Source organism: Vespa velutina, chromosome 4 (genome assembly GCF_912470025.1).
Source record: "Vespa velutina chromosome 4, iVesVel2.1, whole genome shotgun sequence".
Taxonomy (NCBI): domain Eukaryota; kingdom Metazoa; phylum Arthropoda; class Insecta; order Hymenoptera; family Vespidae; genus Vespa; species Vespa velutina.
The window spans coordinates 5,437,466-5,457,578 of record NC_062191.1 but is presented as its reverse complement, the minus strand read 5'-3'; the positions used below and the strand labels follow the sequence as shown (position 1 = coordinate 5,457,578).

At 27.0% G+C, this 20,113-nt stretch overlaps 5 protein-coding genes across 8 annotated transcripts in view; 3 read left to right on the top strand and 2 right to left on the bottom strand.

The window, feature by feature from the left end:
- The first annotated feature begins 7 nt into the window (after window positions 1-7).
- On the top strand, window positions 8-3,734 carry LOC124948983 (conserved oligomeric Golgi complex subunit 4). Its single transcript, XM_047493422.1, has 10 exons — window positions 8-188; window positions 261-458; window positions 543-917; window positions 986-1,194; window positions 1,271-1,466; window positions 1,525-1,772; window positions 1,850-2,072; window positions 2,158-2,424; window positions 2,533-2,718; window positions 2,810-3,734. The coding sequence occupies exons 1-10, from the start codon at window positions 117-119 to the stop codon at window positions 3,065-3,067; spliced, it is 2,232 nt and encodes a 743-aa protein (XP_047349378.1). The 5' UTR covers window positions 8-116; the 3' UTR covers window positions 3,068-3,734.
- On the bottom strand, window positions 3,542-4,218 carry LOC124948986 (transcription and mRNA export factor ENY2). The gene is made up of 2 exons (XM_047493436.1): window positions 4,022-4,218; window positions 3,542-3,778 (listed from the first exon to the last, which is right to left on the bottom strand). The coding sequence occupies exons 1-2, from the start codon at window positions 4,069-4,071 to the stop codon at window positions 3,550-3,552; spliced, it is 279 nt and encodes a 92-aa protein (XP_047349392.1). The 5' UTR covers window positions 4,072-4,218; the 3' UTR covers window positions 3,542-3,549.
- Window positions 4,219-6,777: 2,559 nt separating this feature from the next.
- Window positions 6,778-10,401, bottom strand: LOC124948982 (protein PF3D7_1417600-like). The gene is made up of 6 exons (XM_047493421.1): window positions 10,287-10,401; window positions 10,034-10,199; window positions 7,845-9,713; window positions 7,614-7,736; window positions 7,385-7,529; window positions 6,778-7,307 (listed from the first exon to the last, which is right to left on the bottom strand). The coding sequence occupies exons 2-6, from the start codon at window positions 10,056-10,058 to the stop codon at window positions 7,211-7,213; spliced, it is 2,259 nt and encodes a 752-aa protein (XP_047349377.1). The 5' UTR covers window positions 10,059-10,199; window positions 10,287-10,401; the 3' UTR covers window positions 6,778-7,210.
- Window positions 10,402-10,432: 31 nt separating this feature from the next.
- On the top strand, window positions 10,433-16,344 carry LOC124948981 (putative uncharacterized protein DDB_G0277255). The gene is made up of 4 exons (XM_047493419.1): window positions 10,433-10,838; window positions 11,174-12,043; window positions 12,173-12,304; window positions 12,372-16,344. The coding sequence occupies exons 1-4, from the start codon at window positions 10,487-10,489 to the stop codon at window positions 13,697-13,699; spliced, it is 2,682 nt and encodes an 893-aa protein (XP_047349375.1). The 5' UTR covers window positions 10,433-10,486; the 3' UTR covers window positions 13,700-16,344.
- Window positions 16,345-16,447: 103 nt separating this feature from the next.
- LOC124948229 (cryptochrome-1) overlaps window positions 16,448-20,113 on the top strand; it is a 12,185-nt gene continuing 8,519 nt past the window's right edge. The window contains exon 1 of one of the 4 annotated variants that reach the window (XM_047491542.1): window positions 16,448-18,290. The gene's annotated coding sequence lies outside the window, so the exon portion shown is untranslated. Of the gene's footprint in view, window positions 18,679-19,141; window positions 19,167-20,113 lie in introns of those variants that run through there. The other 3 variants (XM_047491541.1, XM_047491545.1, XM_047491544.1) reach the window with 3 other exon arrangements.

Below are 20,113 nucleotides of genomic sequence, written 5' to 3'. Positions count from 1 at the left end.
TAAATTTTTCTCCGTCGATAAATATGTAGTTCATGAAAACTATTTTGTATTCCTTGACAAGATACCACGTATCTCTTAAAAGTTTATTTATTACAGTATAGATCTTTTAATAATTGATGAATAAGATGAATATGCCAATAGAGGAGAATAATATACAACAAATGCTTAATAAGCTGTCAGAAAATGAGGTTAGCATATTTTTTATTATAATAAAACAATATATTTAATATAAAGTTAAAATATAAAATAATTTATTACAGATAATTGTGAAAGAGAAATTAGACAATTTATTGTCTAGACATTGCTATATAGAATCGAAATTACAAAATATAAATAAAGTATTACCTAAGGTTGTTTTTATTCGTGGTGAAGCAGAAAAGTTTCGGAATATGATTAAACATACAAATGAATTAGCTGAAAATGTAAGCTCTAAAGTACGACAGCTTGATTTAGCAAGAGTAAGTAGACAGAAATAACTGATGTTATGAATAGAGTTACTAACGGAAATGTTTCTAAAAAATAATAAAAAATTATATTTATAGAGCAGAGTATGTGAATGTCAAAGAAGAGTTAATGATATATTAGATCTACAATTATGTAGTGAAGGTGTTGCAACAGCTTTACAAAATGAAGATTATGAACAAGGAGCTGCTCATGTCCATCGCTATCTATCAATGGATCAACAATTGCTTGAAAGAACAGCTGAAGATGTATCAGGGGATCCTAGTACTATTAGTAGCTCTCTTTTTACATTGCAACAAGCAGCTGTACAATTAAGGACAGTAGTTACTCATAAATTTGATGAAGCTGTTAAATCTGAAGATTTAGCATCTGTTGAAAGATTCTTTAAAATATTTCCATTATTAGGAATGCATTTAGAAGGCTTAAAAAAGTTTTGTAGTTATTTATGTTCCAAGGTAATTTTTTTACTCTATATGATTATATATGAATCTATATATTCATAGAAATATTTTACCTTCACCAGCTTCACGATACAGCACAAAAAAATTTGAAAGCTGCTTTAGAGATAAAAAGTAATGATAAACGAGCATCTGTTATATTTGCGGATACTATGACCTTATTATTTGAAGGAATTGCTCGAATTGTAGAGGTACATCAACCTATAATAGAAACATATTACGGACCTGGAAGACTTCTAATGACTGTATCTATATTACAAAAAGAATGTGATAGGTAAAATTAAAATAAATTAAAAAAGATCTTTTTTTTTTTTTGTCAAATAAATTAATATTTATATATTATTATATAGGCAAGTTAAAAAAATTGTTGCAGAATTTATGAAACACAGAAGTATATCTAAAAAAGTACAAATGATAAATGACTATGTCAGAAAACCAAATTCAGAAAGAACTGATCCTAAAGAACTTGATCTTTTATTAGGTGAAATCACTATAATGCATTCAAGGGCAGAGCTATATATTCGTTTTTTAAGGCGAAGAGTTAAAGTAAGTCTTTTGAGCTCGTATAAATAAAATTATATATTTAATTTTTTTTTCTTTATAGAATGACATAGAAATTAGTACCACAAATACTACACAATGTACAGATCTATTAAATGAATTTGAAAGAAATATTTGCAATTCTGAGTTAGCTCATAATATGCAAGAACTTATAGGTGCTTATCTTGCTTTAGAAAGATATTTTTTGGAAGAGAGTGTTAATAAAGCTGTTGGTATGGACTCATTAGAGCAAGATCAACAAATATCTAGTATGGTGGATGATGTTTTCTTCATAGTACAAAAATGTATAAGGTACTGTTTACTTTTATAATCTAAACTATCAATGATGGATAAATGAACTATAATATAAATTTTTATTATGTTCTCAGACGTTCTATATCAAGTTGGAGTATAGATGGTGTTTGTGCTGTTATCAATATAGCTTGTGATATATTGGAAGGAGAATTTGCCAACAGATTAAGAAATAGATTGCGTCAAGGATATCTAGCAGGATACTTGGATTTAACACAAGCATATAGTGCTTTACAAACAAGTATACAACATGGGCGTTTACAAACATCAGACACTGAACTTGCCCGTCTTATGTTTTTGGTAAGATAAATAATACTATTATATAGTTACATATTTATAGCAATATTTAAGCTTATATTAATTACTACTTATTAATTACTACTAGGCATATTTAAATAATACAGATGTTAGTATTGAATATGTTGAGACATTATGCAAAACTCTGAATGCAGAAATAGGTGCAACCTTTCCTAATATGGTAGAAAAAGATAGAGGAAAAATAGATAGTTGTCTTTCTGGTTTGAAAGGAGTAACTTCTATTTTAAGGGCTATTACTGATTATGGGTTAGAACAATTACGTGTAAGTGCTGTAAAACCTAGAGTAACACCTTGGGTAGATGCCTTTTCGTCCATAGATCATCATATTAATGAGGTTGGTACAAAATAAAGGTTTATTATTAAATCTGTCTTTATTTACATATAAGATTATAGTTTTAATAAAATTATTTAATATTATAAAACATAATGACTATATTTTCAGGATGAATTATTGAGATATGAAACGGATGAACCTTTTGTACAAATTTTAGTAACAAATTTAGAAGGTTTACTTCAAGGTTTTAAGGGTCATTTAACAACATCAAATTATGATGCTCTTATTGGTATTTTGACTAAAGAAGTTACAGCACGTTTAGAAAAAGTTGTTCTGAAATCGACCTTTAACAGAGTATGTGTTTGTTTGATATAATAATTAATATATAGAATTCACATATATATATTTCTATATATTAACAGAATTTACATATTTATTGTTTCAGGCTGGTGGACTTATTTTAGATAAAGAAATTAGATCATTAGCTAGTTATTTGGCAGCAGCAACATCATGGTCTGTACGAGATAAATTTGCACGTTTAACTCAAATAGCAACTATATTGAGTATAGAAAAAGTTGAGGAATTGGCAGATTATTGTGGTGCAGATGCAATAGCATGGAGATTAACTACTGCAGAAGTTAGACATATTGCATCTCTTAGAATAGATCTTAAGCCTGAAGATATTAAAAGATTTAAGATTTAATTTTTATTATATCTTTATTTTAAAACAGTACTCTTTTAATTCCCTATAAATAAACGAGGGCTTTACTAGTGCATAAATTTTAAATTACTCATTTATATTTATCATTGTTAAAAAAATTTTTTTTTGTTTTTTAATTTTTAGTATAAAAACTAATATTTATTTGGTAATAATAAAATACTATTTGTATATATACATCTTAATATAAGAAAGATATAATTCTAAGTATGTACAATGTTAAATTTCTTATATTGCTAGCAAGGTTAGCTCTACAATCAAAGTTTGAAGAACTGCAAATTTTATAAGAATTGATTAATATTTCATTTAATATAATTTTATCTCAATGTAAAAGATTTGAATATTAATATTTAAGCATCACATTGTTTAAATAGTGCTATTAGTTTATGTAATATAGTACAAATATTAATCATGTATCAAATCGTATGTAAGGTAAAAAAGTAAAGTCAAAATAATCTGTATGATTTTTACATTTTCAATTTTTCTTCCTGAGCTACAAGCTGATTTTTTATTTTTTGTAATAGTTCTTTCTTTACTGAATCAGGTACAAGTGTTCGTGCTTTACTTGTAACCATAGAAAGTAGTGTATCATAAGTTATATCGTGACCATGTTCTTTTATTATTTCTTTGCAGATTAATTTAACCTGATCTCTCCATCCACATTCCACCAATCGTCGTCTTAAAAGTTCTTTCAATCTAAAATCAATTCAATTAGTTTTATAAACTTTAATTTCTTTTTCTTTAATTTAATAAATTTATATCATATTTTCATATATTTTTTGAGTGTTGATATAAACAAGGCATATTATTTAAGATTAAAATGGCACTAACTCTTCGTTGTTTTATACCAAAGATATTTACTAAATATTAGTTATTGATAAACATATCTTCTATTTAACTTTTACTATTTAAAAAAAATTTCAATTAAACTCTACTTGCCCGTCACGATCGCCAACCATGACTAATCTTTGATGCGGAGCAGTCTTCATTAATAATTGAAATTTATTATTATTCCTTAAATACTTTCGTATATTTTATATACAATGTTTAAATTAGCTTGAATGTTATTCTGTCGTATAAGAAAATCGAACCTAATCGAACCTGATTGAACCTGACCGAGCATGATGCGGCTTAGTTCTTTTTTAAGACTCAACGTGGCGTTAGTGATTCTACCAGAAATTGAATCAAATTTAAAAATGAATGCACGACGACTTAAATCAATGAATAGTTTATTTAAATTATATATAAATTCAAAATACTAATCGCATAAAATTTCATGTTTTAATTAACTGTCTCCATTTTATTTTTTTAATTCATTCTTTTGTTTTTCAGATTCTTCATGCAGCTTTTCCAATTCTTCGATTAATTTATGCCTTTTTATTGTATCGTTTTCAATTCTCATGAATAATTCAGACCCGTGAAAAACAAGACGTTTAAAATCTTGACGATTAAAAAGCAAAAGTTCACAAATTTCTAAAGCTACAACAGATTCAGTCCTTCGCTTTTGAGAATTGATTAAAACTTCTGCACCAAAATGATCGCCATTTTCAAGATGGCAGATCTGATTAAATGAATACAAAATATTACAACATGTATAATAAAATTATAATTAATTATTATTACTCGCTAATTACATTAATAACATTATAAATAGCAAATGATTTATACGATGTATTTATAATTAATTAATTATTAATACTCACTTCTTTACCCCAAAAAGTAATTAATGCAACTGTTCCACTAGCTATGAAGTACATGCAATCACCTTCTTCACGATATTTATAAATTACATCGGTTTCCATATAAATAACTGGTTTTAAAGCCACTGTGAAAAGAATCAAAATATTATTTCGAATTCTTATTTTTCACTTCATTTAAAAAATTTTAATTTCTTATTTAATGTAAATATTACTAATCAAATGTCCAAGTACTGTTGGTGATAAATTATGAAGAATTTTTGCCGTTTCTAATAAACCACGTCTAATATATATTATAATTTCTTGATTAAGATGGTCTAAAAAATATATATCATGATTCATATTATGTATAATAATTTAAATCTCAAAATTGTGCACTTATATTTCTGTAAACTGACTGGAAAGAGTATTTAATATAACTTGCTCTTTAAAAAAGTTCCCTTGAAATTTATACTTAAAATAAGCAACAAGTTTATCTTCAAGATGTTTTGGAAGTTTTTTTTCTCGTATATAATTTTTTACTTCATATATAATTTGAGAATATTTTAGTTCCGGTTCTATCAATGATTTTATTAATTGCAGAATTATCACTATTGTTGATAATATATTGAAATAATTAATTATAGTTAAAAATATATTATATTAAAAAGAGTTATTATACTTTCCAATTACGTAAATCAAATAGCCTTTTCCAAAAATAAGTAATATACAGTGAGCAATCTTATCTAATGATCCAAATGATTGATATTCAACAAAACTAAATCCAATTAAATTACTTAAACCAATATGTAAAGATTCTATATAAATTATCCAATCAGACTGTTTATATAATTCTGTATCTATTAAATATGTTCCAGAGTTCTAAAAATGATTAATGTTATAATTATAATAATTGTGTAATAATTCTAGAAATCTCCATACCTCTATACTATCTCCAATTATATGCATCACAATATATGGAAATACATAAGAGAAACAGTTGCTCCAATGAAAAATTAACAAAGTCTGAATAATAAGCCAGATAATTGTTCTTTGAGCATGAGAAGTTCCAAATATCTTATAAATGAATATATAATTCCTTTTACATTATATAAATGAATTTGAAACCATTGTTATTTCATTGATACTTACAATATTAAGTTGTCTAATATACTGATGTAGTGTACCTAATCTTATAATTTTTAATATAGGCAAGATTTCAAGTAAAAGAAATATGTAATTTGAATTAGGACCAGATGGTAATATACGTTGTTTATAAAACCAAGTATAAGGAATAGAGGAAACAAGGTCTATGAAAAAATATGTTTTTACATAATGCCTTAAACAGAAATCATATTATTAAATATATTTAGAATTTTCTATACCTTAAACATATTTTTTTAAAGTATTTTTAAAAACTTTACCGTATTGTTAAACAAGGATTCAGAAATATTTTATGACTATCAATTGATACATATCCAGTTATAAAATTAAGAATTATATCAATTATACAAATTACATATGCAGGATAAACAATTGTTAATAATTCAGAATCTGCGTTTTTAGCTATTCTATGAAATGTTATGATATATGGTAAGATGACAAAAATATAAAGATATGTTATTATCATCAGGAAATCCCAAAAAAATCTGAAAGATTATATGTTGCATAATATAATTATTATATATTTCTTTCTGATAATACCTTAAAATACTATATGGATGTATTATCCACCAATACGATGAACGACCATGCCTTCTTTTTTCAAAAGCTATAGCAGCACGACTACGTAGACAAAAACGTGTCCGCGGATGTTTCGCGGATACCAAGATCAATTTTTGATAACGTCGTTTCCAACGAGCAAAAATATTTGCATTAGGTGGTAACTTTGGTAAATTGCTATCAGAGATTTTCGTTAATTTACAAATATGTACACTTAATTGTCTCTTAAACATTCCTAAATTTATAGGTTCGTTCGTGAATTTTAATTAAATTCGTTATAAGTAAATTAAAACAATAGAAAGTTTAGTCTTATTTTTACTGTTCTCATACAATTACATACAGCAAATGAATAAGTAGAGTATGAATAAGTATAATCAAATTAAAAAATTATCGTGCAAACTGAGATTAGTAAAATTATTAATTATTTGTATATATTCATATAAAGAATACAATACTCTAGAGTCTTTTTAAGACTCCGAAAATAATACTATAACAGTAGAATTTTTTTATAAACTATGATATATTTAAAATAATCTATATTTCACTTTTTTTTCTATTAAAGATCTTAGTTTAGTATATATATTTTTGAATATTGAGCAAACAATGCAAAATAAAATAATCGCCGCGTTACTGTTTACAAAATTATAATAATAAGTATAGTCCAAATTAATTACTTATTCCTTATCTAACAGTAATCTATATTAAGTGATATAAAAGAAAATCTATCAACTTATTCAGACAGTTTACGCATTTTCATTTGAAGTTCAAATCGCCTATTTGTTCTTACACCTTTCAATAGTACTCTATTTTCTTCTCGTTTATCTTTTCTACAAATATATATGTATACAATTAGTATTTATTATATATCAAAAAGATGACAATAATTTAAGGATTTATTACTTACTGCCGAATTGTTTGTTGCTTTCTTAAAATAATATTGGCAGCGTCAGCTTTTCTTATCTTAAAACCAAATTTAGTATACCCATCACGTTTTGTGTCCGTTGGTTTCTTTATATCTTTTGTATCTAATTTTGAAACATTGAATGTTTCTGTGAACAATAAAAACATAATTAATTCATACACATTTTAATTTTTTAATTTTATTAGATAACTTCAATATTAATGATTGTTACTTAATGCTTCATGTTGCTTTATCAGGCGATTCTTATTATCTACAAGAGATTCCATTTTAGAAAACAGTTTTTTATGAATTTCTGAAAAATTTGGGATTTTTTTAGCACTACGTATTTTGACATCTGCAATTAAATATAATTTTAATTATTGCATCTATATATAGAAAAAGATATAACATTAAATATTCAAATACATTGTATATAAATTTAATTGTTTTTTAGATGTTTTACCTTTTTTTTCTTGATTTGCAATATGTTTTGTTTTGTTTAATTTAGAAGAGAGTGTTTTGTCCATTTTTCTGCTATTGTTATAAAGTGTTCTATTAATATTAGACGTAGACCTAGACCTTCTCTTAAATTCAGAGTCTGATTTGCTTTTATTTGCAAAATCATTGGACATAGAACTTGATCTTTTATGAGAAATATGTCTTATAACTGGAGTTTTTCTAATTGTTAGATTACTGATATGTTTTGTTTTGGGTAAAGAAATATTTAGTTCAGTATTCTTAGTTTCTAATACTGTTGTCTGTGATTTATTAATATTTTGAGATTCTGAACCAGCAAAACGAACTTTACATGCTCTTTTTATATCTCTTTTATCATTGGTATCTGTTTCTACTGCTCTACGTTTTCTACATTGTTGTTGTAAGTGTGGAGTTTTTGGTTCAAGAAGCTCATATGTCTCGTTTGCTATATTTGTTTCCTTATCATTAATATTTATATTGTTATTTTTGCTATTGTTATATGATCTATTTATTTTATTGGTAGAATTTAGACAAATAGAATTTTTATGCACTTTGTTATCAATAACAGGACTACTTGTTGCTTTTGGTGATAAATGAAGTATATCCTCATTTAAATGCGATTTACGTTTTATTTGTGGGCTTGATGTTAAATTTAAAGGAAATATATTATTTAATACTTTATTGTTCCTTGATAATATATTTGATGAAATTGAATTTTTTGGAGAATCTGAATCTTTAAATAATTCTTTCTGCACGTTCTTTACATCAAATGTGCTATTCATTGGATATTGATTATTCTGAGACTTCACTAATAGGCTTAAGTTATCCAGTAATGGAATTTTTTCAAGTATCACCATTGGCTTTTTTGATATTATTTCCTTATAGTAAGCTGATAGATTATTTACATTTGTCAAATTTAGTTCTAAGTCACTTGCTTTACTTGACAATGACTTCCGATTCATATTACCTCTTTTGGATCTATTAAAAACTTTTGTTGACATATCCTTATTTGGAGATTTTTTCACTGTTGTTACAGTGAACCTTTTACCTTTTTCATTAGATAACTTCATCTTCAATGATTTACGTTTTGATTTTGTGTTTGGTGATCTTAATACAATTTTTGGAGATTTTGATAATCTCGATAAATTTTCAGTAGATGCATAACTTGTGTTTAACTTGTTTAGTCTTACTTTAATATTATTCATTGAAACATTGTTTAACGTACTGTTATTCATACTCTTTCTGCTTCGCAAAGATATTTCAGAATTATTAAATTTAGTTGTGGAATTAACAGAAAGCATGAGCTTTCTAGGTGTTTTTGATATTCCAAGAGGAACTTCAGAATGTGTTTTTGGAGAAGTTAAATGCAAAGGTGATTTTCTTGGTGTCTTGGTTGTTCTTTGGGGTGTTAAAGTTACCGAAATAGGGCTACTTTTAGGAGTGATAGTTTCATTGACTGATATGTTACATATGTTTTTCAGTTCATTATTTATGTTCAAATCAATAAATGAATCATTAATTAGTTCACATGATATGTTATCAATATCATTTTCAGTATCAATGTACATAATACCTTTATTTGCCTTTGGCACAGAATTTTTTATCATTATAGATTTATTAGGACTATTACTTTTTTTTGATTTTTCCGTCTGTATATTCCTCTTTGAAAATTTTATATTCAAAGATTTTTCATTTTTTACTTGTTTATCTTTTACAATCGAAAGATTGGTCTTATTTTTCTTTTGATTTTCTACATTCTCCTCAGCACGTTGTAAAGAATTTGAATTCCTATTTATCAAATTACGTGCTTTTGATCTTTTTCTTGTGATAATAACAGATGTATCTATTACACGGCCTACAAATTAAAAATACAATGTTATAATATGAAAAATATTTTTTAAATAAAATAACTTTATAATTATTAAAATTTATTTGTAACAATAAATGTATAATTAAAAATGGCATAATATTGTAAAAAAAATTTAATTATTCAACGTAATCACATTTCCGAAGATAAATTTTAATATCTTTTTTCTTCATATGCTCTTAATTATAAGTTTATCTTTATCAAAATAACCGCCATATTTATATTATAGGACATGTATTGTATGACTGATGTATTATATGACTAATTTTACTAAAACATTAAAAAGTAACTTTGTATTTATATCTTACATTTTCTTAATTTTCTCGGAGACATAATAGCTTTAATACTATCTCTTGTTAGATTCACTATTTAGTAGCACTCTGAATAGGTAGTCAAATTCGTATCACTTGAATTGTATCATGTAGTGATAGACTAAACCTTGAATAATACCGAAAGGCACAAGGATTCGATTAACTGAAATTACAGATGGCGTTAATATCTTTATCAAGTATCATTTAATAATCAAAAATTTTAATAAAAATAAACCGTTATAATTCTTACCTAATACTTTTGAATAGCAAATATTAGCCAATTGATGCCGAATAAAACGCTAAAAGAATTTGCGCCCAATTGTTCTAGTTCATTTTTTTTCAACAAGATGGTGTTTTATAGAAACATTAATGCCATCTATGATTTTAGTACGATATAATTGAAACTTGCTTTCCTGTCCGAGTTTGACCCCCCTGTAAGAACATGAAAAGATGGCGACATATTTAAAACGAACGTCAAAATTATTTGATATTTCATTGTTGCGGTCTTCCGCAGATGTGAATTTAAGAGATTTAATGTGTCCCGTGTGCCGCGGTATATTAATCGAGCCAGTGACACTTCCTTGTACACATAACCTCTGTTTACGGTGCTTGAAAGGAACCTTTGAACATAACAGCCTGAGTTGTCCTCTTTGCAGAGTTCGTGTAGGTTCTTGGCTTCGTACAGCTACCAAGTCTGAAACATTGGTCAATAACGCACTTTGGGAACTCATCAGGACTAAATTTCCCAAAGAGGTTGAAGACAAATATAACGGAGACGACGGAGAAATTGAATTGGACGCTGGTAGGTGACATCGCCTAACAATAAACAAACATAACATAACCCCAATTTCATTAAAGCGCACACACACATATATATACATACATATATATATATATACACACACATACTACACACACATGCGTATGTGTATGAGCATTATTGATATTATTTCGTCTGTAAAATTATTTTTTAATGTTTATTTGTAGAATTTCTTTGTTTTGTGTCATGGTATCCCTATTGGAGTATTAGCACTTTGTATATATCTGAATTAATACATTTACTATTGTTTACTACGTTGATACGTGTTTCTTATATAGATTTAAATAAGTGTAGAGAAAAATTTATTTTTTCCATAGGATTATCAACCAGGAATAAAATACTTAGTGCTGCTGGAGAAATTCGAAGAGAATATGAAGCACAACTTCAAATGGCTGAAGAAGAAATGCGACGTCAAAGAAAGAACGAAGAAATTGCTAGCCAGGCATTAATAAGAAAAATTCAAGTTGAAGAACAGCAGCAACAATTTGTGCAGATAGCACGAGATCAATTATTAGCTCAGAATTTAGCAAAAAAACAATTAGCAGAGAAACAAAAAGAGGTGACAATGTACCAAAATGAATGTGCAACTTCGTCAATGTCAAATTGTTCAGTTGATATATCTAAGATTGATACTAAATCAATGCCCTTACTTAATACAGAAATTTTTAAATTTGATGGGCCAAGTTTGGAAACAAGAAAAATGAATCTTTCAGAATTAAAAAATGGTTCTGAATTAAGACGTTCTAATATTGCTTTGATATCCAAAATTCGTGCAGAAAGATATGCGTCGAGTGCAAAACCAAACACATCAAATGCATATAAAGATTCTACTGCTAAGTTTTGTTGTCAAAAGTCAATGCCTGTTTATAACACAATTGCAAGAACTCTAAAACATCAAGTGGTAACTAAATTTACTCAGCCTGGAACTTCAAATTATACTTTGGAACCAGGATGTTCCACTTCTAAAATTTATGGTATGCAGAGCAAAGAAGAATTACGTGTACCCAGTGATGTTTTAAGTAGTAAAAAGAAAAGTTTAGGTGTAGAAGTTTGCATGACCTCAGGAAATGGCGATGAAAGAATTGGTAGTGCTGAAAGTGCAGGTAGTCATGATAGTATCAATCAAGAAATTCATCACTTTAAACCAATTAAGGCAATGCCGCGAACACCTTTCAAAATGTCCATAGGTACATACGCTTTTCATAACATTTTATTTGTTTGTAAATATGGAATATTTGTTGATATAGATATAATTTTGATTAGATATAATTTGTTGATATAATTTTTTTATGATATTTTTATAATTATATATACAGATGGAAAACAAATTGAACCAAAATTGGTTAGGGTAATACCTGTTTTGAAGAGAATATCTAATGCTTTACCAAAGGCTCCGTCTCCAACTCATTTAAAGAGAATTATTGGATGTTCATGGAGTGCTTTTAAAGGTTTGTATTTGAAACAAACTTGATTAAAAAACAACCACAATTAATGTGCTGATATTATGTTATATAGGTAAAATTAGACAAGATATGAAAATAAAGGAGAATGTGTGTGAAACTAGAGAGAGAATAGATGAAGTTCAACAAAATCCATCAACTTCTCTTACCCAACAAGCCAATGTTATTGTTAATAAATCATCAAAGTCTCAGATACATGATGCTATACGCAGACTTGATTTGGTTCCTGAACTATCATTTGATAGTAATAAGAATTACGCAAAGAATATAAATAGAACAATTAATGGTACTAAAGTAAGCAAAAAACTAATCTTAGACGAGCATGTAACTTCAGGGAAAGTTCAAAAGACTTGGAGATCACAAATAAAGAACGGTATGATGGGAAAAAGTAAGAGACAAAAGAATATATGGTCAAATAGAAAAGATGTCGAATTTACATTAGATAAAGAAGAAGTGAATGATAATGTAACAAATTCTGACCCCTCATTTAACAATGCTAAGGAACGCTTAGAATGTAATGAAGATTTAGAATGTAATGAACAGAAAGAAGATAGTAGGGATAATGTAGCTGTAGAAAACATTGCAGAAAGAATTAAAAAGAGGAAAGTAAATATTAAAAGAAAGAATTCACAAGTTGAACAAGATAAAATACTTGAAGCAGACAGTGGCGATGAGAGGAAACCTACGAATAAAAGAGGAATAAGAAAAAGAGCTTTATCTAGGAAAGGTAATAATCAAACGTCAACAAGTGAACGATCTGCAGTTACAGTGCAGAAAAGGATAAAGTTAAATTGTTCGCACAAGCCTACATTAAGGAACAAAAGTGAAAACATAAAAAATGATGTAGATAGTCTCAATACAAGTTGCAAAACAATTATTCATGGATTAAGAAAGTCAAGTCGGAATATCAAAACAGTAGTTAATAATTCTTCCAAAAAATATGATCAAGATGTTTTAAATAAAGAAAATCCAAACAATAATAAACATAATTATGATCGATTGAACTCGTGTCTCGTATCACAAGGAACTATATCAAATAATACCAATAGTGCTACAATAATCAATGAGAATGTTCTATCAAACGAAGAAGTAATTAAAGAACAAGAAAGAATAGAAAGATTGGTTCTTCAAGAGAAAGAAGATTTTGAATTGGCTCAAAGATTACAAACTAAGTTTGATGAAATGGAACGAATAGCTGGACGTACACGGCGGTCTAGAAAAGCGATTGAAAGTGGAGATATTTCCTTAGATTTATACAAAATAGAAGTAGGAAGGACTGTGCATAAAGTAGCTAGTACACATACTGCCAAACGATCAACTCTTAATCAAACTGTAAGCAGTGAAACTAAACAACGTGGTAGGCCTCGGAAGAGTGTGAAATAAATAAGAAAAGTTGTTACTGCATTTCAACTAAGAACCCTCCAAGACGGATGTTCCTATAAAATATAAAATACAACTTCAATTTCTTTTTCTACAATATATATTCTAAGTATTTTGAAGAAATACTTGCACGATATAATATGCGTACCTGGATATATTATGACAACTGTAAATGAAGGATCAGAGAACTTAAATGAAATTTTAAGAGAATAAATATAGTCATTGACATATATATTTCATTGAAGATTGACAAACTTGGATTTGATCAAAAGTTTGTTTTCATGATTTTTATGGATTACTAATTATTTAAAGATCTTATTGTTTATAAGTAATTTTATGTTAATATAAAATTATTCGCGCAAAAATCAAAATGAGAAATGGCAGTAGGTGTTTCAATATTGTAGAATTTAAAGCAATACGGATGCTTGCATAAAAAAAAGCAGAGATATTAAGATTCTTCAAAAAAAGAAAAAAGATATCCCTATTAACTTTCATCCTTCTTGTATATTCATCTTCGCTACAAATATCGATTCTTTCTCGGCGTTGAAAGTGCCAAATACGTGACGGATATAAACACAGCTGATAATGTTTACGACATACCGAGAAAAGAACGATAATGATTATTGGAATAAAAAGGGAAGGGGGACCTTAATGAGATCACAGATCTCTGCTGAAAAGATATCACCTTTTAATAATTTGTTTCAATATGATATAATATTTCTTTACTTTTCTTAAATAGTTAATGATTCATATAAATCTATTTCAATGACTTATAAAATACACATCAACCAGTATTTCAATATTAACTGATTACCTGCCTTTATATTTTTTGAATATCGAAGATATTGTAATATTTATTAACATCTTAAGGAAACAAAATGCTTCCAGAAGTTAGAAGTTCAGTTCGTTTGACTGTTAAATACACAAATTACCTTTTTAAATGCAGCATCATTACAAATTCACATGCCATTGTACATACGAATTTTACTACATACTATGTATATATTAATTGGCAGCAATTTCAAAAAAAAAAAAACAAAAAAAAAAAAGAAAAAAAAACAAAAAAAAAACAAAAAAAGAAAAAAAAGGAAAAAAAAAATGAAAAAAAAAGAAGAATATAGGTATTCATTTAAATAACATTAGATAGATAAATATGTGTTTAGATCATATTTATGCTGCAAATGCCTACTGTCAGCTCTGACGGCCTTAATTATGATACTGCTATTATTGTAAATATATTAAGATTAGGATTACATATGCTGAAAAAAAGAAATCATAATGAATATGAAAGTTACTAAAAAGACGAAATATTTTGCTCTATATGACAAATTCTAAATGTTTCTAAATGAAATTAGCTGAACAATTATAGTAGCAAAGATTAAGCAACAGTTCCTTTGATAGAATTTCATTATTAGTGATCCTTATCTTTTTATAGATCACTTATACAGATAATATCATATTGTGGGTTAAGAATTGGCAATTAGCTTTCATTTATTGTGATAGTTACAGTATTTTTCACCTTCACAGTTTTGGTTTCTTTATTTAGTAAGATTAACATAATAATTCGTGAAGTCTTCATTAATATTATTGATGGTAAAGATCAATATTATTAGTGTCATAACATTTTATGATACTTTTCTAATAATTAGTACTCTTATATTTTAGGCTATAATAATACGCATAAATAAGTTCGGTTAAAAATGTAAACACGTTTTAATTCTAAGTGAATATAACCGAATTTATTTATATTATGACCCAATATGTACAAGGCAATATTTTTTTTCTTCTATGTCAGAGCTTTCTAACTATTGTAGTATTGTATAAAAACAAATGCTCATAGTATTTCATATGTAAGTAAAATTTCTTGAACATATATATATCCATATATATAATATATGGAAAATTATCAGATGGTCCTATGGCATAACAAATAATCAGCTCTTTCTTGCGTTACACAGCTTTAATAAAAAAAAAAAAAAAAAAAAAATATCTTCTAAATAGTTTATAAATGTTCAAAACGTTCGCTGTTTTTTTTTTTTTTTTTTGTTTTTCTAAAATCGTTAGATAATTTATTTTTTCTTAAATTTTCATATTTTGAGTTACTATAATTATAAATGATGAGCGGTTAATAATATCGCATTCCAAAATTATGTCAATGTTAATGTGACATTTGGAAGTAAAAAATAGTCATAGATTATATAAAGTTATTTTATATATATATTAAATGTAAAAGCTAAAAAAAATAATGACGCGATACACCATAGTCATAAAATTTTGTTCCAAATACATATAGACGACGCTAATGCTCAGAGATTATTATTATTATTATTTAAATAATTAATTCAAGGTCGTCGATATATATATATATATATATATATATGTATATATATATATATATATATATTATTTTCTTTCTCCATACATACATATGTATGTCACACATGATCAGTTTATTGGCATGTATTCATGCTCCTGTATGTGTGTGTATATACATATGTTTTCATGCATATACATATATGTGAATACAATCTAATAATAAATCGAAACGAATCGTGTACAATAAAATTTTTGTGAGATTGTTAAATAACACTAGAAGAGACAATTAAAACGATATAGGTAGTAGGACTTGTTGATAATCGCACTATAAACTATAATAAACAAATATATATATATATATATATATTTTTATTTTATATATATATATATATATATATATATATATATATATATATATAATAAAAATGATAAACACGTGCATGGAATTTAAAAAAAATTATAAGATATACGAATGTATAGAAAAAAATATTTAGTTATAGGCAAACGCTAAAAGATATTGTCAGTATGTAACGTGTTAATAAAAACAATATTATAGGTCGAAACGAGAAATAATCATAATTTTAATTAAGAAAGATTGCATAAATGTGTAAGAACACATGCATATTATGGATTTTTAGAGAGTCAATTTTATATGCTGATATGTAATGTGTGACAGAGAATGTAAAAGGAAGAAACCAAGAAAAGAAAAAAAAAAACAAAAAAAGATGAAAAGCGATATTTGAAAACATAGGGTTATCATCCTGTTTTCCTTGGTGCATTTTATATATGGAAACGAATAATAAATAGTTGTAACTACTTCGAAGATAGTGATTATTTCCGTATTACTACTTTATGCATTTATGATTGAAAAATGAGCTTTTATATATACATACCTAAATTTGTATATTTAACAAAGAGCGAAATATTTTGCAGATAATATTTGTACATGACGTATACTTTTTCGAGCTTTCCACATATAAATAAACCTATTTTCCGTTTGGAATAAATCCGGTAAAAAAAATATAACAATAGCATTTTGTATTCAACATATAACAACACATTTATGTGTAATGCTCCTTTTAATAGTTTCATTTATAATTCCGTAGATATACAGTTAATCCGTTCAGTCATTTATAATAATTACATTGTATGTAGTATCTTTTGCAGCAATCAATATTGCACATTGATTCGGTAAATATTAAGTTCGGTCGATAAAACAGGATCAAATGAAAATATTATTATTATTATTATTATTATTATTATTATTATTATTATTATTATTATTATTATTATTGTTGTTGTTAGAAGATTTATTTCATATTTTTAATATGTAGATATATAAATAAAAAATTTTCTGTAATTATCTCTTTGACGAAATCAGCTCTATTTTTTTTCTATTCTGTGCTTTTAAGCAGCCATAAAAGGCAGCTGAATAAAACGCAATAAAGTATTCCGATCGAGCGTGAACATTCGCAACTAGTAATATCCCTTTCACGTGATTTTTTTTTTCTTTGCAATTGTAAATACGTTCAGAAAAACAAATTTAATGCGATATAAGCAACTATAAATTGTCAATTCTATCAATTAGCAATAAAAAAAAAATATATATATATATATACGTATATATTTTATCTAAAATAAAATTCATCAATGACCTGTTTGTAGAATTCTACATACGCACGATGAAACGTGTCATAACGTCGATCATAATCGATGATATAACAAGTGTCGCCGTTTTCATAATCGAGGTTCAATCAACGAGAGAAGAAAAGGTTTTCTTGATAAAAAAGAATAAAAAACATAAAAAAAAAAGAAGAAGAACTGATCAGTGAGTTTGTAAAAAAAAAAAAAAAAAAAAAAAAAAAAAAAAAAAATTAAGCAAATTTGAAGAAAATATAAATGGGATGGAAAAGATGGGATAGCGCGTGTACGATCTTGATTGGTAACAATAATTATTGGAATTTACGAAAAGAATTAAAAGTGCAAACGAAGAAGGAAGTTAAAAGAACTTGTGGTGAGGAGAGGAGAGAAGAGGAAAGGAAAGGAGAAGAGAAGAGAATAGTGCTCGATCGGTGAAACGAAGTAAAAAAGAGAGAGGCGAGAATGAACGATCGCGACGACCATGGTGGCTGCAATGTGACCGGTGTACCACGTGACCGATAGAACCAATCGGTTCTTGGGTAGAACTGGCGGTCACGTTGCGTTCGGCGTGGCAAAAGCTTTCCCCTTTCCTCTGCACGCTGTCTCCCTTATCCTGCTTGCAAGCAGCAAGTCCTAGGTGAGAACCATAAGCACGACTCTCGACGAATACAACAGTCCAATTTTCTTCTTTCCTCGGAAATCATTGTGCATTTATTATTACCTCTTTACGATCATGTGTTCGTTATCATTCTCGAGCGCGTAGACAGAAGAGATTGTCATACGAAGAGGATAGACATAGATATCGTTGAAGTGTATTTTAATTATTTTATTAACCGCGTTATTGTGCATTATTTGTGTAGTGTTAATGCAAATTGCATTAAAGAAATTATTAACTTGTCGAAAATTAATGTTGGCAACGGTAACAGAATTACGATTTATTCGTGACGACATCAGATTTATGTTTTCTGTTGTATGACGGGAGAGAGACAAAGAGAAAGGATTGTTAGAATTTCGCGCCTCTTTCAGTAAGTTTATTTACGTTATTTCTTCTTTTAATTCGTTTTTCTTTTTATTTCGATTTAATCTTACAGCTTGGAAATAATTATTTTCTTGAACGTTGAAAAATGAATTTGCTATATGTGCGTACTCCTTGTATATGACATATCTATATATGTATATATACACGACACGTACACATACAATATATATATATATATATATATTGCGTATATTGGATTCGTTTGCTGTCATGCGAGATAAAGCGCGCGATAGGTTACATTTAGAGGGCGTTGTTTTACTCGGTCGGTAATAAAGATGACTGCAATTGATTATAGGAATGTGTCATCTTGTTGACTTTTATTTTGTTTTCTTTTTCTTAAAGTCGCAGTAAGAATAAACGCCAAGACTTTCATACGTCTCATTTATTAAGTTTTCTGTGCAACATACTCGAAAACATTTATTGAAAAAATCTTATAGGAAGTGATCTGTCTGTCATATGCTTCTACAAGTATATGTAATTTACATTCGAATGTTTCTTTTTTTTTTTTTTTTTTTTTTTTTTTTTTTGACTAATTCTACATCTAACTGATATGTTCGTCATTTCAATTACTATTTTGTCGTTCTGCATTAATTTATATGTAACATATAGACATAATATAATGAATGTGTTTACGTTACTGACATACTAACTTCGAAATATATTATAAAATCTATATATATATATATATTTTTTTTTTTTAATATTATAATAAAAATATTTTTAATATTATAATAAAAAAATGAAAAGAAGTAAAATTCTCGCGAAAATTCATCTCTTATCTATTTCTGTTTTATCGATCGAATATCAATGATCCATTGAGTATCGATCTAAAGTTGCATAATAACTGTCTGCAAAAAAAAAAAAGAACGATTATGTCATTGGGTCAGCGCGTTGTTTTTAAGCTAAATGAAACGACGTAATGCCGTTCGTTTTCCGTGTTTCTAGTAATTAAAGTTAAAACCATAGTGCGGCAATTTAATTCGTGGATGTCGAAACTGTTTGCTTTCTTTGACTTATTCTTTCTGTAAGAAATTAAGAGAAGATTAAAAAAAGGAAGAATTATTTCAATATAAAAGTATTATTTTAATGAACAATCAGGTGAAACAAAATGTTCATCAATCGATAAAGAAAATATTCTACATTCTTATTGATCGAAAAAAATGTTCTATTTCGAATTAATTTTATAAAATTTTTTTCTTTTTTTTTTTTTTTTTTTTTTTTTGTTTTTCTTTCTTTAACTTTAAAGAAAAGTTAAAAAAAGATGATCAAAAAAATTGATCGAAGATCTTCAAACATATATTAGGGTGAATTAATTGAGATCGATAAATAGAGAAATAACATCTATATTCGTTTAATTCTTATTTGAAAATAAGAGAAAAAGGAAAATAAAACTAATAAAGAACACGATGATTGAAAGAGTG

Bases quoted from the DNA above. Each gene is read 5' to 3' on its own strand.
- LOC124948983 (XM_047493422.1), top strand. From the start codon at position 117: ATGAATAAGATGAATATGCCAATAGAGGAGAATAATATACAACAAATG. The intron at 1,467-1,524 runs GTAAGTCTTTTG...TTTTCTTTATAG, and splicing joins TTTTAAGGCGAAGAGTTAAA to AATGACATAGAAATTAGTAC. The intron at 1,773-1,849 runs GTACTGTTTACT...TTATGTTCTCAG, and splicing joins ATAGTACAAAAATGTATAAG to ACGTTCTATATCAAGTTGGA.
- LOC124948986 (XM_047493436.1), bottom strand. From the start codon at position 4,071: ATGAAGACTGCTCCGCATCAAAGATTAGTCATGGTTGGCGATCGTGAC. The intron at 3,779-4,021 runs GCAAGTAGAGTT...AATTGATTTTAG, and splicing joins ATGGTTGGCGATCGTGACGG to ATTGAAAGAACTTTTAAGAC.
- LOC124948982 (XM_047493421.1), bottom strand. From the start codon at position 10,058: ATGTCTCCGAGAAAATTAAGAAAAT. The intron at 9,714-10,033 runs GTAAGATATAAA...TTTAATTTGTAG, and splicing joins TCCGAGAAAATTAAGAAAAT to GCCGTGTAATAGATACATCT. The intron at 7,530-7,613 runs GTAACAATCATT...TATTGTTCACAG, and splicing joins AAAGCAACATGAAGCATTAA to AAACATTCAATGTTTCAAAA.
- LOC124948981 (XM_047493419.1), top strand. From the start codon at position 10,487: ATGGCGACATATTTAAAACGAACGTCAAAATTATTTGATATTTCATTG. The intron at 10,839-11,173 runs GTAGGTGACATC...TTTTTTCCATAG, and splicing joins AGAAATTGAATTGGACGCTG to GATTATCAACCAGGAATAAA. The intron at 12,044-12,172 runs GTACATACGCTT...TTATATATACAG, and splicing joins ACCTTTCAAAATGTCCATAG to ATGGAAAACAAATTGAACCA.